The 13031-nt window shown below is 37.9% G+C and overlaps 1 protein-coding gene across 4 annotated transcripts in view; it reads right to left on the bottom strand.

Annotated features, from left to right (window-relative positions):
* Positions 1 to 2462: 2462 nt before the first annotated feature.
* Positions 2463 to 13031, bottom strand: part of FAM107B (family with sequence similarity 107 member B) — a 270432-nt gene continuing 259863 nt past the window's right edge. For all 4 annotated transcript variants that reach the window (XM_004379674.2, XM_023734341.1, XM_023734340.1 and 1 more), the window contains 2 exons: positions 5280 to 5430; positions 2463 to 4727 (listed from right to left, as the gene is read on the bottom strand). In XM_004379674.2, the coding sequence (XP_004379731.1) occupies positions 4611 to 4727; positions 5280 to 5430 (268 nt within the window). In that variant the 3' untranslated portion in view covers positions 2463 to 4610. The remainder of the gene's footprint in view (positions 4728 to 5279; positions 5431 to 13031) is intronic.

Raw genomic sequence — 13031 nt, 5'->3', positions numbered from 1 at the left:
AATTCCATGCACAGTTTCTTTTATTTTAGACTATGGATTCCTATGGTCCCATTCTCTGAAAATCTGATCCTGTCTGCTTTCTATCTTTCAGAGATCCTCAAAGTTTCAGTTCCACTGATGTCACTCTTGCTTGGGGAAACCAATTCTTCCTTATGTATCTTTTCAGACATTTCATAGAATTTGGGATGGCAGAGATGTAAACAGCACATATTTAGTCTATTATGTTTAGTCAATGCTTCTTCCAAAGTTCTAAAGTGAACATCTACATTAATTTTTTAAGGAAAAAACCCACACACGTAACAAGGTTTTTTTAAAATAACATTTTCCTATCATGCAATGCTGTAGAAATGCAAAGATCCTTTTTTAACAAGTACACAAATACTTGATTGTCTTCACAAAGAATTTATGTTTTCTGTTTAAAAAAAAATTTTCTACATATTTTCACCAAAATTTCAATAGAATGTTATGTGATGGTTTCCCTACAACCCTATCACTTCTTGCTAAACCTCAGAATGTCATGGCTGGACCCTCCGAAATACTACAGAACCCATTTTAATAAGTTTTATAGGACATTGATTACTATGTCATAGCTAATACTGTTGGGTGATCATACTGCTCCAGGATACTGAATTGTTATAATTTATACTGGGCTCATGGATGACAGAAAGCTTCCACTTAATAACCAAGTACCTTTTTTTGCCAGACTCTGGTTGGCAATTCCCATCTTGCCAGGAAATCCAGGGGCAAGGATAGAAGAGACATTCAAAACATCCCAACTGATAATCAGAACGCATTTTCTCATGACGAGGAAAAAAAGTAAAAATTATGATTATGAGGCTAGCACATAAACATTTTATTCACTCTAAAACCTTGGAATAAAACACTGCATTTCTCATTATATTAGTAAGACTGGAAGTATTATTCTAATGTATTAACTGTACTATATAGTATTTTAAATCTTACCAAAACACACTTCACTTGCCCTGTCTTCTTTCAAATCTATTCCCACTACTGTAAAAAAGAAAGAAAAACAAACACATACACACATGTAGTGTTGTTAGGTGCCGTCAAGTCCGTTCCGACTCACAGTGACCCTACAGGACAGAGGAGAACTGCCCCATAGGGTTTCCAAGGAGCAGCTGGTGGATTTGAACTGCTGACCATTTGGTTGGCAGCCTAGTTCTTAACCACTATGCCACCAGGGCTCTGTAGTACAATTAAATGGACTGACAGCCTCAGAACTGTCATCTTGGGAAACTGCCTATTTATCCCAGGGATGCAGCTACTGCTCAAATCATTTTTGGAACATATCTTCTGTAATGGCCCTTAGAGCTCATGGTATAATCTTAGAGGCAGCAAATCTTCACTCTCATGAGTAGATATAATTTTTTTTTTGAGAGTCCAAAGACATTGGGAGTTGGGTGATCAGACTGTGTGATAATTTTGAGTTGCAAAATAAAGGCATAAAGAGATTTGAATTCTCCAACTATTTTAGCCAGTGATATACTGCAATCATGTGCATAGTTTCCCAAAAAAACTCCTCTGAGGATAGCATTAACTGAATATGCAACAACAAACAAAAATCTCATATTCACACTTCAGACATGCCATATGCACAAGCACTAAAAAAATGGTCTTTTCCAAGAGGTATCTCCCACTGTCCTACCAAGCCACCTAAAATTCAGAATACCTTGATCTGAAAGACTGACAGCTGCTGGTAAAACACCATATAAGTTATGCAAAGGGTAGCATACAGACCTATTAACATCTTAGCCTGAATTTGTTTGACATAATAAATTGCCAGCCTTGACTGGCACAAAATAATAGAGCAATAACTGATTGGGGAGGAGACTGTCAAAGTGGGACAGCCACCAGAGGAGACCCTGGAACCAACTTCTAATCCATGAACTGAGCAACACCCTTCCCCCACCTTCAGTTCGAGACACGCATATTAAACAGATCAGACAAACACAGTTGCATGGTCCAAGCATGTGGTGATTTTTATTAAGAATAACTTTGGTTCTAAGAATTCCAACCTCAATTCTGTAATACTTTCCATTAAAAACAATTATACAAGAGCAAATACAAAAAATATTAAATTATGAAAAAAAATCCATTAAGGCTCCCTTTATATATATTATATACACTCAAACAAGTCAAGATTTTTCAGAGTAGAAGAATAAAGTCAACTGTTATAGCTTAGAAAGCAACACTACTTTACTACTATGAGACTATAAAACACTGAACTATTTTAAGAAAACCATAGAGTGGAAAACAGAGCCATGTTTGTCAAAAGGTGGCTCAAAGCACAAACCGCTCAGATATTCAAAAGTCCTAGGGGTTTGGACTGTACAGTATTGAGGTGTGAGGGGTGACCGACCATCTGTATAAACTCAGGCTTGTGAGTCAAGCTGACGTGATGACCGCAAAGAGCTTCTCTACTTGTACATTCCACTGTTCTGTCATAAAACATCACTTTACGCTATTTATAAAGTCTTCTTTTGGCCAGACCTTGTACTACTAACTGCAAATAATTATGCAGATTTGTAAGATTGGGAAGAAAATGCTTTTGTAATTTTTATTTCCCCCAGCAAAGACTGAATTCTAGGTAAATTCTTGGAACAGAATTGGTCCTTCTAAAGGAACCTGTCAGAGCCCTTGAGAATTTTATCAAGTGGTAGAGTTGCTTCAAGGGTACAGACCTAAAAATCTAAAATCGAGTTAGACGAAAGGATACGAGACAGTCCTGAATCTTTGTCTTAAAAGTCACATCATTAGTCCATATACACAAAGACAGAACCCGAGTCAATAAGCAGTCAGAAGTATACTTTCAAGACGATCAGTCATCGCACTTCCTTCCCTCAAAAGGAAGGATGGAAACCATTATTACCATTCCACACTTCAACAGCAAGTTAGTAGAGAGCAACATTTATCTTGAGCATCTCATAGTTTATTCAAATAATACTTGCTGATGAGAGAAATAATCCACTTCAGGTGTAATCAACTAACATGTTTCTCTAACTAGCAGTATATTATCATTGCATTTACTTTTATCTTGTTCACATTAAGATTGAATATGGGCCTAATCATCAACTATTTAAACTAAAGCATTCCCGTAGAAAGCTATTTTCTACTACCCCTATTAAGGATTTGAAGACTCAGGATTCGGCTTTCTATGAGCCTCTAAAGGAAATATAAGAAGAATCCTGAATGTAGAAATTACTGGCTGAATCGACTATATGGAGAACACACTGAATTCACACAAATGTTTCCATACCACCCCAAGCAGAATGTACTCCTGCCTATACCAGCTGTATAAAATGAATTTTGCATGTGAATTCTGCTAATATTCATAACTCGGGCTTTACTTTGAGCAGAACGCTACTAGAATGAGGAAACTGAGCAGCCTCTCCCTTCCCCTCAGCTTTTCCTGAGAGATGCAATGCAGTAGTCATCAACATCATCATTATCACTAAGTGGTGAAACAGTCTTTCTTCACAAGAAAAAAGAAAAGGTAAAGAAATAAGGGACTACTAATCAGAAATTTCAAACCTTGAATTCTAATGATATTCAAAATGTACAAATGCTAAAAATCTTTCAGTTACGTTTCCTTGAGACCAATCTACATTTGTTTCACATTAAAATATTCAAAGAACTCCTCACTACCCACCTCCCAATAAGAGCTTTCCCCACACTGCTCTCTGTAGAAATCAAGACATTTTGGTCCCTCTACTTTCTGACACTGAAGTTGGGTTATATGGACTAGCCTCCATTCTCTGAAGGCTTGGGAGAATATTTCATCTCAAAGGACTTGCTCAGCAAAAAATTTTAAAACAAATCCTCCAAGTTATCAAAACAATAAATGGATTTACAGGATATACCTTCTCTGAACTCAAATGTCACCATGTAGCATACTATTATACAGAGAACTGAAAGGAACTAAAGTAAGATCGAGATGGATGTTTACATATTTTTGTTCACATATTTTTAAACTTTCTCACCCTATTTCTGAGTGTAAGTGCCAACAAAGATATTAGCTGTGCTCAACATTAATATTCTCTGGTGTTAATTCTAACATGGGTGAAAGTATAAATTAAACAAGAAAACTTCAGGTTCTCAAAATAGAATTTACAGATATTGAAAGTAACAGGTTTAACGCATTTCTATGCCATCTAAATTATCTAATAGATGACAAAAAGAAGATTTAAACACAGTTTCTCTAGCTTTTAAAAGAAAAAAGGCTCTGTGCCCCACTAAACTTGGACTGGAAGAAAAGCCAAGTAGTGCAACTCTCAAAAATTTATTCCAGTGTCCTCTTCCTTTTTTATTTTTTTTAAGTCTCTGAACACAGGTCCATTATCCCAACTTATGTGTTGGTCAACAGCCTTCATTTGGCGAATCGGAACTGTAACTGTCAAGGGCAATTTATCCACCCAGATTGTAAGGGGAAGAAAACCAAAACCAAATCCTTTTTAAAGTAAAAATTTTCTGCTGGCTGGAATTCTCTCCAGGGGCTTCTGCCCTGAGATTAAGCGCTGAGGAGACACCTAGAGACACGGCTTCTGTGAGGTGCTGGGCTGGGACTCGCGAGGCCTCTGGGCAGCCTCGGCCTAGGACTCCTGGGCTTGGGCGACTTCTTGACCTGTTCTCCTGAGATTGCCTTTTACCTTCACAAACTCTGGGGCATTTTCTTGCTCTTCTTGCAATTTCTGCTTCTCAAGTTCAAGCTAAATGAAATTCAGAAACAAGAAAATTATTTGCAAAAAAACAAGCAGCTTTTCAAAATACTCTCTTCCCAAAGTCCCTAACAACTTCACTTCCTAATGGAAGAAATTCTCTCCTGGTCTCTATTTTTTTAATATATGTATTTATACAGGTCCTCAGGTTATTCTGCACAGTAGGAAAAAACCAATTGGTTGTTATTGCAAACAACACCAAGAGATGATAAGAATCTAAAAATCAAGCCTAAGAAAACAAAATACTGAGATCAACAATACAGTTGCTCTGAATTCTTCATGAAGCTGAATTTCATTACATTGCTTGAAATCCCAACACTCTACTGTGAATTCAATTGATATTTCCCTGTTTTGGCTTTGCCTCCTGGATCTCTGTTAGGTCCTCAATAGAATCCTTGAATGTGTTTTACCCCATTTGCTGACATTTCCTCTCAGAGCTTTCTTTCATGGTATATACATTTACATTTGACTTGTCTGATAAATCCTGCTCATTCTTATTTCTCAGGACAAAAACAAGACAGCCTTCACCCCAATCACCCCTACCTGCTCCAACTTCTGTTGCCGTTTTAATAGTTCTATTTCCAAGTCAGATTTCTTCTTTTGTGCTTCTTCTTCCTTCTGTTTTATTACTTGGTCTCGTTTCCTCTTCTCCATCACTTTCTGCAGTTCTGGTTTATTCTGAGGGGCAAGACCCCTGCAAAAAAGCATTAACAAAAAGGAATTTAAAAAAAGTAACCTAATGGACACATCTTTTATCAATAGAAACTTAATTTAAGGTATCACCCATAGAAAAAAGGCCTAATAAATTAGCATGATTGTAGTATTTACTACAAAGCTAACCAGTTTAAATAGACTATACTGGTAGTCTCAAAAATTCATAAGCATGAAAGAAAGGGCAAGAGCATCTTCCAAAAGACTATCCAAAATTCATTCATTCAAACACTAATGTGTTGAGCACCTACTGTGTGTAGATACTAGGCTAGACAAAGGAGGCTAGTGAGGGCAGGGGTGGGGAAGGCGGGGAACAAGATGCTCAAACTATGGTTGTGATGAATACCCGATAGAGATGCCCAGAATATGAGATGGCTCCACCTGAAGTTTTGGAGAAAGCCTCCCAAAATCTAGGCCCTGATCCTAGGTACTAAACGCAGCCTAGAGACTCCAGCTGTTACCGAAATTTAGACAGCAAAATGACCCTGGAGACCTCTTCCAATTCTTTGTTGCTCAGAACTGGAAGAGGGTTCTTGCACATCTGAAGGCATGTCCAAGGTTATGTGCACCATTAATGAGCGGTAGTAGCCATCATCTTCCTGCTCTCAGTCCACTGCTCCTTTCACCTAACCTGTTTCAGATGCACAGTTTATTATTTACAAGGCATGGAAGTCAAGCTTTAGGGAAATTCTATATTTCTGAGAGATAAATGAGGCTGCCATCTCTTTAAATGTGGAGAAACAAAAACAAAACTTAGGCCACTCACTAGCAACCCTCCATCTAAAGTGTCTGAGGCAAGTCAAGGGGAAGACATTCATTAGCATCTCCTCACGTGGGATTTCAGACCACATTTGATTTTTAACTAAATCAAAAGACCAAACCTACTGCCGTGGAGTCGATTCTGACTCACAGTGACCCTGCAGGATAAAGCAGAACTGCCCCATAGGGTTTCCAAGGCTATAATATTTACAGAAGCAGACTGCCACACCTTTCTCCTGTGGAGTAGCTGGTGGGTTCAAACCGCAGACCTTTAGGTTAGCAGCCAAGTGCTTAACTACTGTACGACCAAACAAAACAAAAAAACCCAACCCCACTGCCATTGAATTGATTCCAACTCATAGCGACCCTATAGGACAGAGTGGAAGTGCACCATAGGGTTTCCAAGACTGTAATCTTCATAAAAGCAGATTGTCGTACCTCCTCCTCACTGTCTTAATTACCTTAGCCAGGCTCCACTAGCTCTTAAGTATTCTCAACTTGATATTAAAATTTACTAAGAGCATTTAAAATAAAAATGAAACAAAACCACAGAACAGGAAAAACACTATAAACTTCAGGCAGCAGAGGGTATAAGTAATGACTACTTGCACATACTCATGTGAATGCACGCATACACTGGACTGAACAGCAACTCATGCTTTTCTGGACTGCAGGAAACAAGCACTGCTGAACTACCCTGTGACTCAAAGACGGCTCATGCACCTCCACCCTCCTCTTCTGATGATGACTGCTAGTCTTTCAACCTCAGTGGCTGTTCCCTAAACTACTGGAATCAACTAATGTGACTAATCAACTTGGAGTGATTTGAGTAACTGTTAAATAATTTCAGAAATACGTGCTCTGGTTATAAGTAATTCAACATCATACTCATCTCAGTATCTTTCAAATTAACACAATCATATCTGTATGCTAACCCTTCCTTTCATTGTTATTGCTGTTGTTAGGTGTCGTCGTGTTGATTCCGACTCATAGCGACCCCATGTGACAGAGCAGAACAGCCCCATAGGGCTTCTAGGGTGGCGCAGTAGTTAAGAGCTATGGCTGCTAACCAAAAGGTCAGCAGTTCAAATTCACCAGCCGCTCCTTGGAAATTCTATGGGGCAGTTCTGTTTTGTCCTATAGGGTGACTGTGAGTCAGAATCTTTACGGGAACAGATCGCCAGGTCTTTTCTCCCATGGTTGAGTTTGAACTGCCAACCTTTCAGTTAGCAGCCGGGCGCTTACTGATTGCACTGCCATGGCTTCCTTCTTACTTTCCTGGTAACTAATTATACTTTTTAAAAAAATTCTGGCATCTCTCCTATCTATATATATTTTTTTAAATCACATGAAAAATTTTTTAAGTCACTGTTGTTTATGATGTAAAAGTCAGTATAGTCTATCACTGAAGATAAAGAATATATAGTCACAGTAGTGTATACATCCCTACTTTCCCAACTTTCATTACAAGAACTTCTGGTAAAAAATAAAAATATTAAATTTAGTCAAGTCTCCAGCGAAACAAAAAAGGCAGGTCACTTTTATGATGTAATTATGGTTTGTTTCAGATATTAAATGGTACTGGGGGCAGAAGCAGAGAGAGAATACTCTGGAAATTAAATCTTTAATCAGCCCAATAAAAGATGCTTGTAAGTACCTCAACTGTTCAAAAGAAATTTTGTTTTTAAATAATCTGAGTAAAGACCCACTCAGTTTCACGACTGTCACAAGCCTCAGTATGGCGCTACAGAAATAACGATTTAAATTTTAGGATTAAGAATTTAGTTATCTGCATAATTTAAATTTCAAACGTTTTTCTTTCCCTATATTTCAATGGCAAAATTAACTTCAACTGTTATTAATTTCTTCTGCTTTATGCAAAAGCTGCTGAACAAACTTTGATATATGACACATTAAGCTGACATTCTATCGCAACATGCAAATGGATTTAACTATTATGCAGTATTCATTTTCTGTTCAAAGATTCTACACAATGGTGACAGTGAGATAAAATATTTAGTAATGGGAAACTCAGGATAAATGAGCATTTATATGATAAATGCTCTGCACTCAGAACAGTCTAGAAGTCATAAAAATTTAGTTAATATTTTATTACGGTGGATCACTTAACTTTCAACACTGAATGGAAAAAGTCAACCACTGCTCACGTGATTCTCTGTCTAAAAATGAATCAGATGTACAAAGGTATTTTCAAGACTGAAATAAGCTTTTCCAAATTTTATAACAATTACCGTATCATTCCTTTGCATGAGAACAGTTGATTCTCCTTAATCAATTATGGCATGTACAACTAATGAGTAATGTTAATACCTGGTCCCTGGAGAAGGCCATCATGCTTAGGAAGACAGATGGTCAGCAAAAAACAGGAAGACCCTCAAAACAAGATGGACTGACACAGTGGCTGCAACAATGGGCTCAAGCATAACAACGATTGTGAGGATGGCACAGGACCAGGCAATGTTTTGTTCTGCTGTACAAATGAGTTGGAACTGACTCGATGGCACCTAATAACAACGACGTATGACTGACGAGTGCTCGAACTCTGGTGGCTTTATACTACCCAAGACCAACAGTTACTCCTGAGTCAGATTTCTGAACATGGAGCTACCTGTGACTGCTACAGTGGGAATAGTCAATGTTTAAAACTATTTAAAATGAATATGTGCTCTTTGTAAAAAAAACTGAAGTAATACATATGTGTGTGTAAAATAAAAAGTGAAAGCATTTTCAACTTCCCTCCATTACACAAATCGTGGGAGCACCATTTACAGCCTATTCTATGTGAACAGTGTTCCCCAAAATTATACAATGTAGAAGCCCAGCCCCCTCAACCCCTTCCTATTCCTGTACCCAGAGAATACTGTTATTGACAGTCTGGCTCATGTTCCCCCATACTTTCTGTGCCTGCACAAGCATACAGCCCTCTCTTATTCTTCTTAACATCTATCTGCACGATCCAGCACAGTACAGAAGTGCCGTGATTCTGCCACTCCTCTAACGGACCAACATTCAGGTTGTGTCCATTTTTTTCACTATTAGAAACAATGAGGCAGTGAACTTCCTTGTACATTTATATTTGCACTCTTATACAAGTATTTCTGTTGGCTAGATTTACAGAAGAAGAATTGCTGGCTAAGCGTCTGCACATATTACATTTTTTTATATGCGTTATTGCCAAAATGCCTTTCAGAAAGGCTGTGACAATCTATATCCTCAAGACCAGTGTGCGAAACATACAGGCAACTTTTAAAGGTATACCTCACATTTCACATAAACCACTAAATACATTCAGGGGCAGAGCTGAAGAGTCCACATTCTTTCCATTCATTCCACCTCCACCTCAACTCCTTGCACACTTAAACCCACACAAATGAGACTTCCTATTACCTGGGAGGGCACTTAGCCAGAGGCAAGGCTGGGCTCAAACCGTAACAGAACTTGCTCGTCAGCAGAGTCAAACAGCTCCTGGCCTAATTTGTTTCCGAGGGGGTGGGAGTAGTTTGCATTTATCTTTCTCTCTCATCTAGTTCGGCCTGCCTCCTCTACATTGTTGGCTTAGCTATTCTTCTCTGCCTGGATACAAATGGAAGTACTTCTATCCTGTATCACTAGAACTTCTCATTATCTTTTCCACGCTGTACAACAGCAAGTATTTATAGAGGAACAGTTTGTCTAAAAAAGCATGCCGAAAGAAGATCAACTAAAAACATAGGGAGCAGTTTATTTTGAAATATAGAAACCAAAGCACGAATTTTAGGGATGTGTTTTAAGTCACTGAGCATTCTATTTACCTAAAACAGTACTCTTTATAGAGTACTAAATTATATTTTCTTAATTATATTAGAATTTATCTAAATTATATTAGAAATATTTTTATTATTGCTTTCTTTTTAAGACCTTATCTTAAACACTGGTCTTTCAACTACAAAAGAAATCTGTCTTCTTATGCCATCCAGAACATTGACAGAACCTGACAAAGGATCTTAACTATCAAACCTATTAGCAAACTGACCAGATCTGAATTCAAAGAATTTTAACCTGAAACTTAGCTGGGTCCAAAAGATGGTAAATAGAGGGGCAATATTACACATTCGAAAGGGCCTTGGTATCTGAGTTAGAAGACTACCATGGATTGAGTTGTGTCCCCCAAAAATATGTGTCAACTTGGCTAGGCCATTATTCCCAGTATTGTGTGACTGTCCACCATTTTGTCATCTGATGTGATTTTCCTATGTGCTGTAAATCCTAGGTCTATGATGTTAATGAGGCAGGATTAAAGGCAGTTATGTTAATGAGGCAGGACTCAACCTACATGATTAGGTTGTGTCTTAAATCAATCTCTTTTGAGATATAAAAGAGAGAAGGAAGCAGAGAGACAGGGGGACCTCCTACCACCAAGAAAGCAGAGCTGGGAGCAGTGTGTGTCCTTTGGACCGGGGTCCCTGCGCTAAGATGCTCCTAGACCAGGGTAAGATTGATGACAAGGACCTTCCCCCAGAGCTGATGAGAGAGAAAGCCTTCCCCTGGAACTGGTACCCTGAATTTAGACTTCTAGCCTTCTAGACTGTGAGAGAATAAATTTCTCTTTGTTAAAGCCATCCACTTGTGGTATTTCTGTTATAGCAGCCCTAGATAACTAAGACAAAGACCGATCAGTATTTTTTCTCCCAAGCAGTGGGCTTGCACTTATCTTAATATCTCTTAAAACTAACTCTTAAAAAGTCTTTGAACTAACTACTACAGAGCTTTGAGCCAAATGTGTGGCTGTTTAGAATAAAAGTACAAGGGCTCCATGTAAAGCTTGTTTTGTGTTAATCTCATTTCTGGCTCCCTCTCAATTCCCCACCACCTTTTCTAATTTCTATTATTACTATATTTGATTATCTCTATAAACTCCCTTATATCCTTTATTTCTTTCTAATTTTTTATTCCAAAAAAAATACCATAGTGTGATCCTGGGAAGATCCCATAACTTGTACATTATGGGAAAATCACTGGGTAAGACAATATATGGGAAGGTCCTTTAAAAACTACAAAAAAGTAAACACACTTCCAGTACAGAATCAAGTATGATTATTCCTTAACCAAAATACACACTGCTGATGTGGTGTTTCAAATTTTTCCAAAATTTTAGAAATAAAAACCCTACAGTCTCTAAAAAGGTACATGTTGACAGATGATGAACAAAAGGGAAGAAACTGCTTGAGAAGTTTTCACTCTGAAACCAGTTATATTTCTAGTAAGAGGACCTTACCAAACTAATATTTTACCTTGAAAAACCCAAAGACATAGAATGAGATAAATTCATTTGACTTTGAAACCTGTCTTTTTTCTCTCTCTTTTTAAATACACTTCCAGCCAGACCAGAGCCTTTCAAGGAGAAAGGGAAAAAGCAACGGGAATTTCCAGAGGATGCCACATGGGAAGCGGAAGATGGATGGGACTAACATTTAACTGCGAATTTATTAGATGCCAGGTACCTTAATAGTTATTTATACATACTCTTTAATTTTTATAAGATAGTCTTATTCTCCACTTTATAGATGAAAAAACAGACCTCAAGAAGTGGGGACCTTGTCCAAAATCATAAAGCTAGGTTAAGTTAAATGGCGAATCAGGATTCATATCATTTCTCAGTGACCTGAAACCCTATATCCTCTCTATACCATGGTACTTGAGATAACGTCAGCATTCTCCCTTATCAGTGGAGATGGGCCTGGCTAGAGTCAGCAGTGTAAACAAGGAAAAGAAAGCACAGCCCAGAGAAAGACAGGGAGAAAGGAGATCTATTTTCACAGAATGTGCCTAACCTATTGTTGTGGAGTTGATTCTGACTCATAGCAATCCTATTCTAGAGAATTTGGAAACAAGCTCCAGTGCATAAATCTATAAATTTTACAGAGATATGACTCAGGCTACTAAATATATTCTTGCAGATTAATTTATAGCCTACACTTTAAAGAATATTTATTCTCCCAATTCTGATTTTACCTTTTCCTCTATTCCGACTTGGAGTCTTTTTCATCATTTTAATATTTTAAAAGAGTCTGAGCTAGAACATTTATAGAAACCAACCAAGTCCCCACTGTCATTTTACAGATAAGGGAACTGAAGTCCAAGAGGTAAAGACCATCAGAAAATCTTTCAGGGGGGGCTACTGTTACTCTGTTTGGATCTTCCCAACAAAATGCAGACATGATTTCCCAGGCAGGGGTGCTTCCAAATTCTGCGGCCTGTCTAGAAACTTACATCATCCTGTTTTGCTTTGGGCTTGATGATGCTGGATTTATTGATTTATTCATTTGTGTGACAAAGAAGCCAAGCATTCAAAAGGGTCAAATTTGCATTCAACTAAATAAACATTAATCCAACAGTACCACAGTGTACGCTGGGGATAAAAAGGGATAAGCCACATTCCCACAGTCTAGAGGCAGAGATGTATTCACGAAGAGTTCCTGGGACAGGAGTTATTAGTTCTGCTATGGGTGTACACAGAAAAAAAAAAAACAATCATTTTTATTTTTTGTTTGTAATTAGGCATTCCCTACAAAACTTAATGCTTAATTGTTCTGTATATATTTCAGTTCAATGTGTAGCTATCATTCATCAAGGTTTAGGAAAAAAGGGGTGAATGGGTGATCCTATACTCCCGCCACTGGGACCAACTGCTTCATTAAAAACATCTGAAAATATTTCTAAAAAAATTGCCTTAACAATAGATAAGTGGTATCTTGGGTGAAGGGTGAGACAGTACACAATACAGGGGAAACCAGCACAACTTGTACAAGGAAAGGTCATGGAAGC

This window comes from Trichechus manatus, unplaced genomic scaffold (genome assembly GCF_000243295.1).
Source record: "Trichechus manatus latirostris isolate Lorelei unplaced genomic scaffold, TriManLat1.0 scaffold00067, whole genome shotgun sequence".
NCBI lineage: Eukaryota > Metazoa > Chordata > Mammalia > Sirenia > Trichechidae > Trichechus > Trichechus manatus.
The sequence above is the reverse complement of the archived record's forward strand: the minus strand, read 5'-3'. Positions and strand labels throughout refer to the sequence as shown.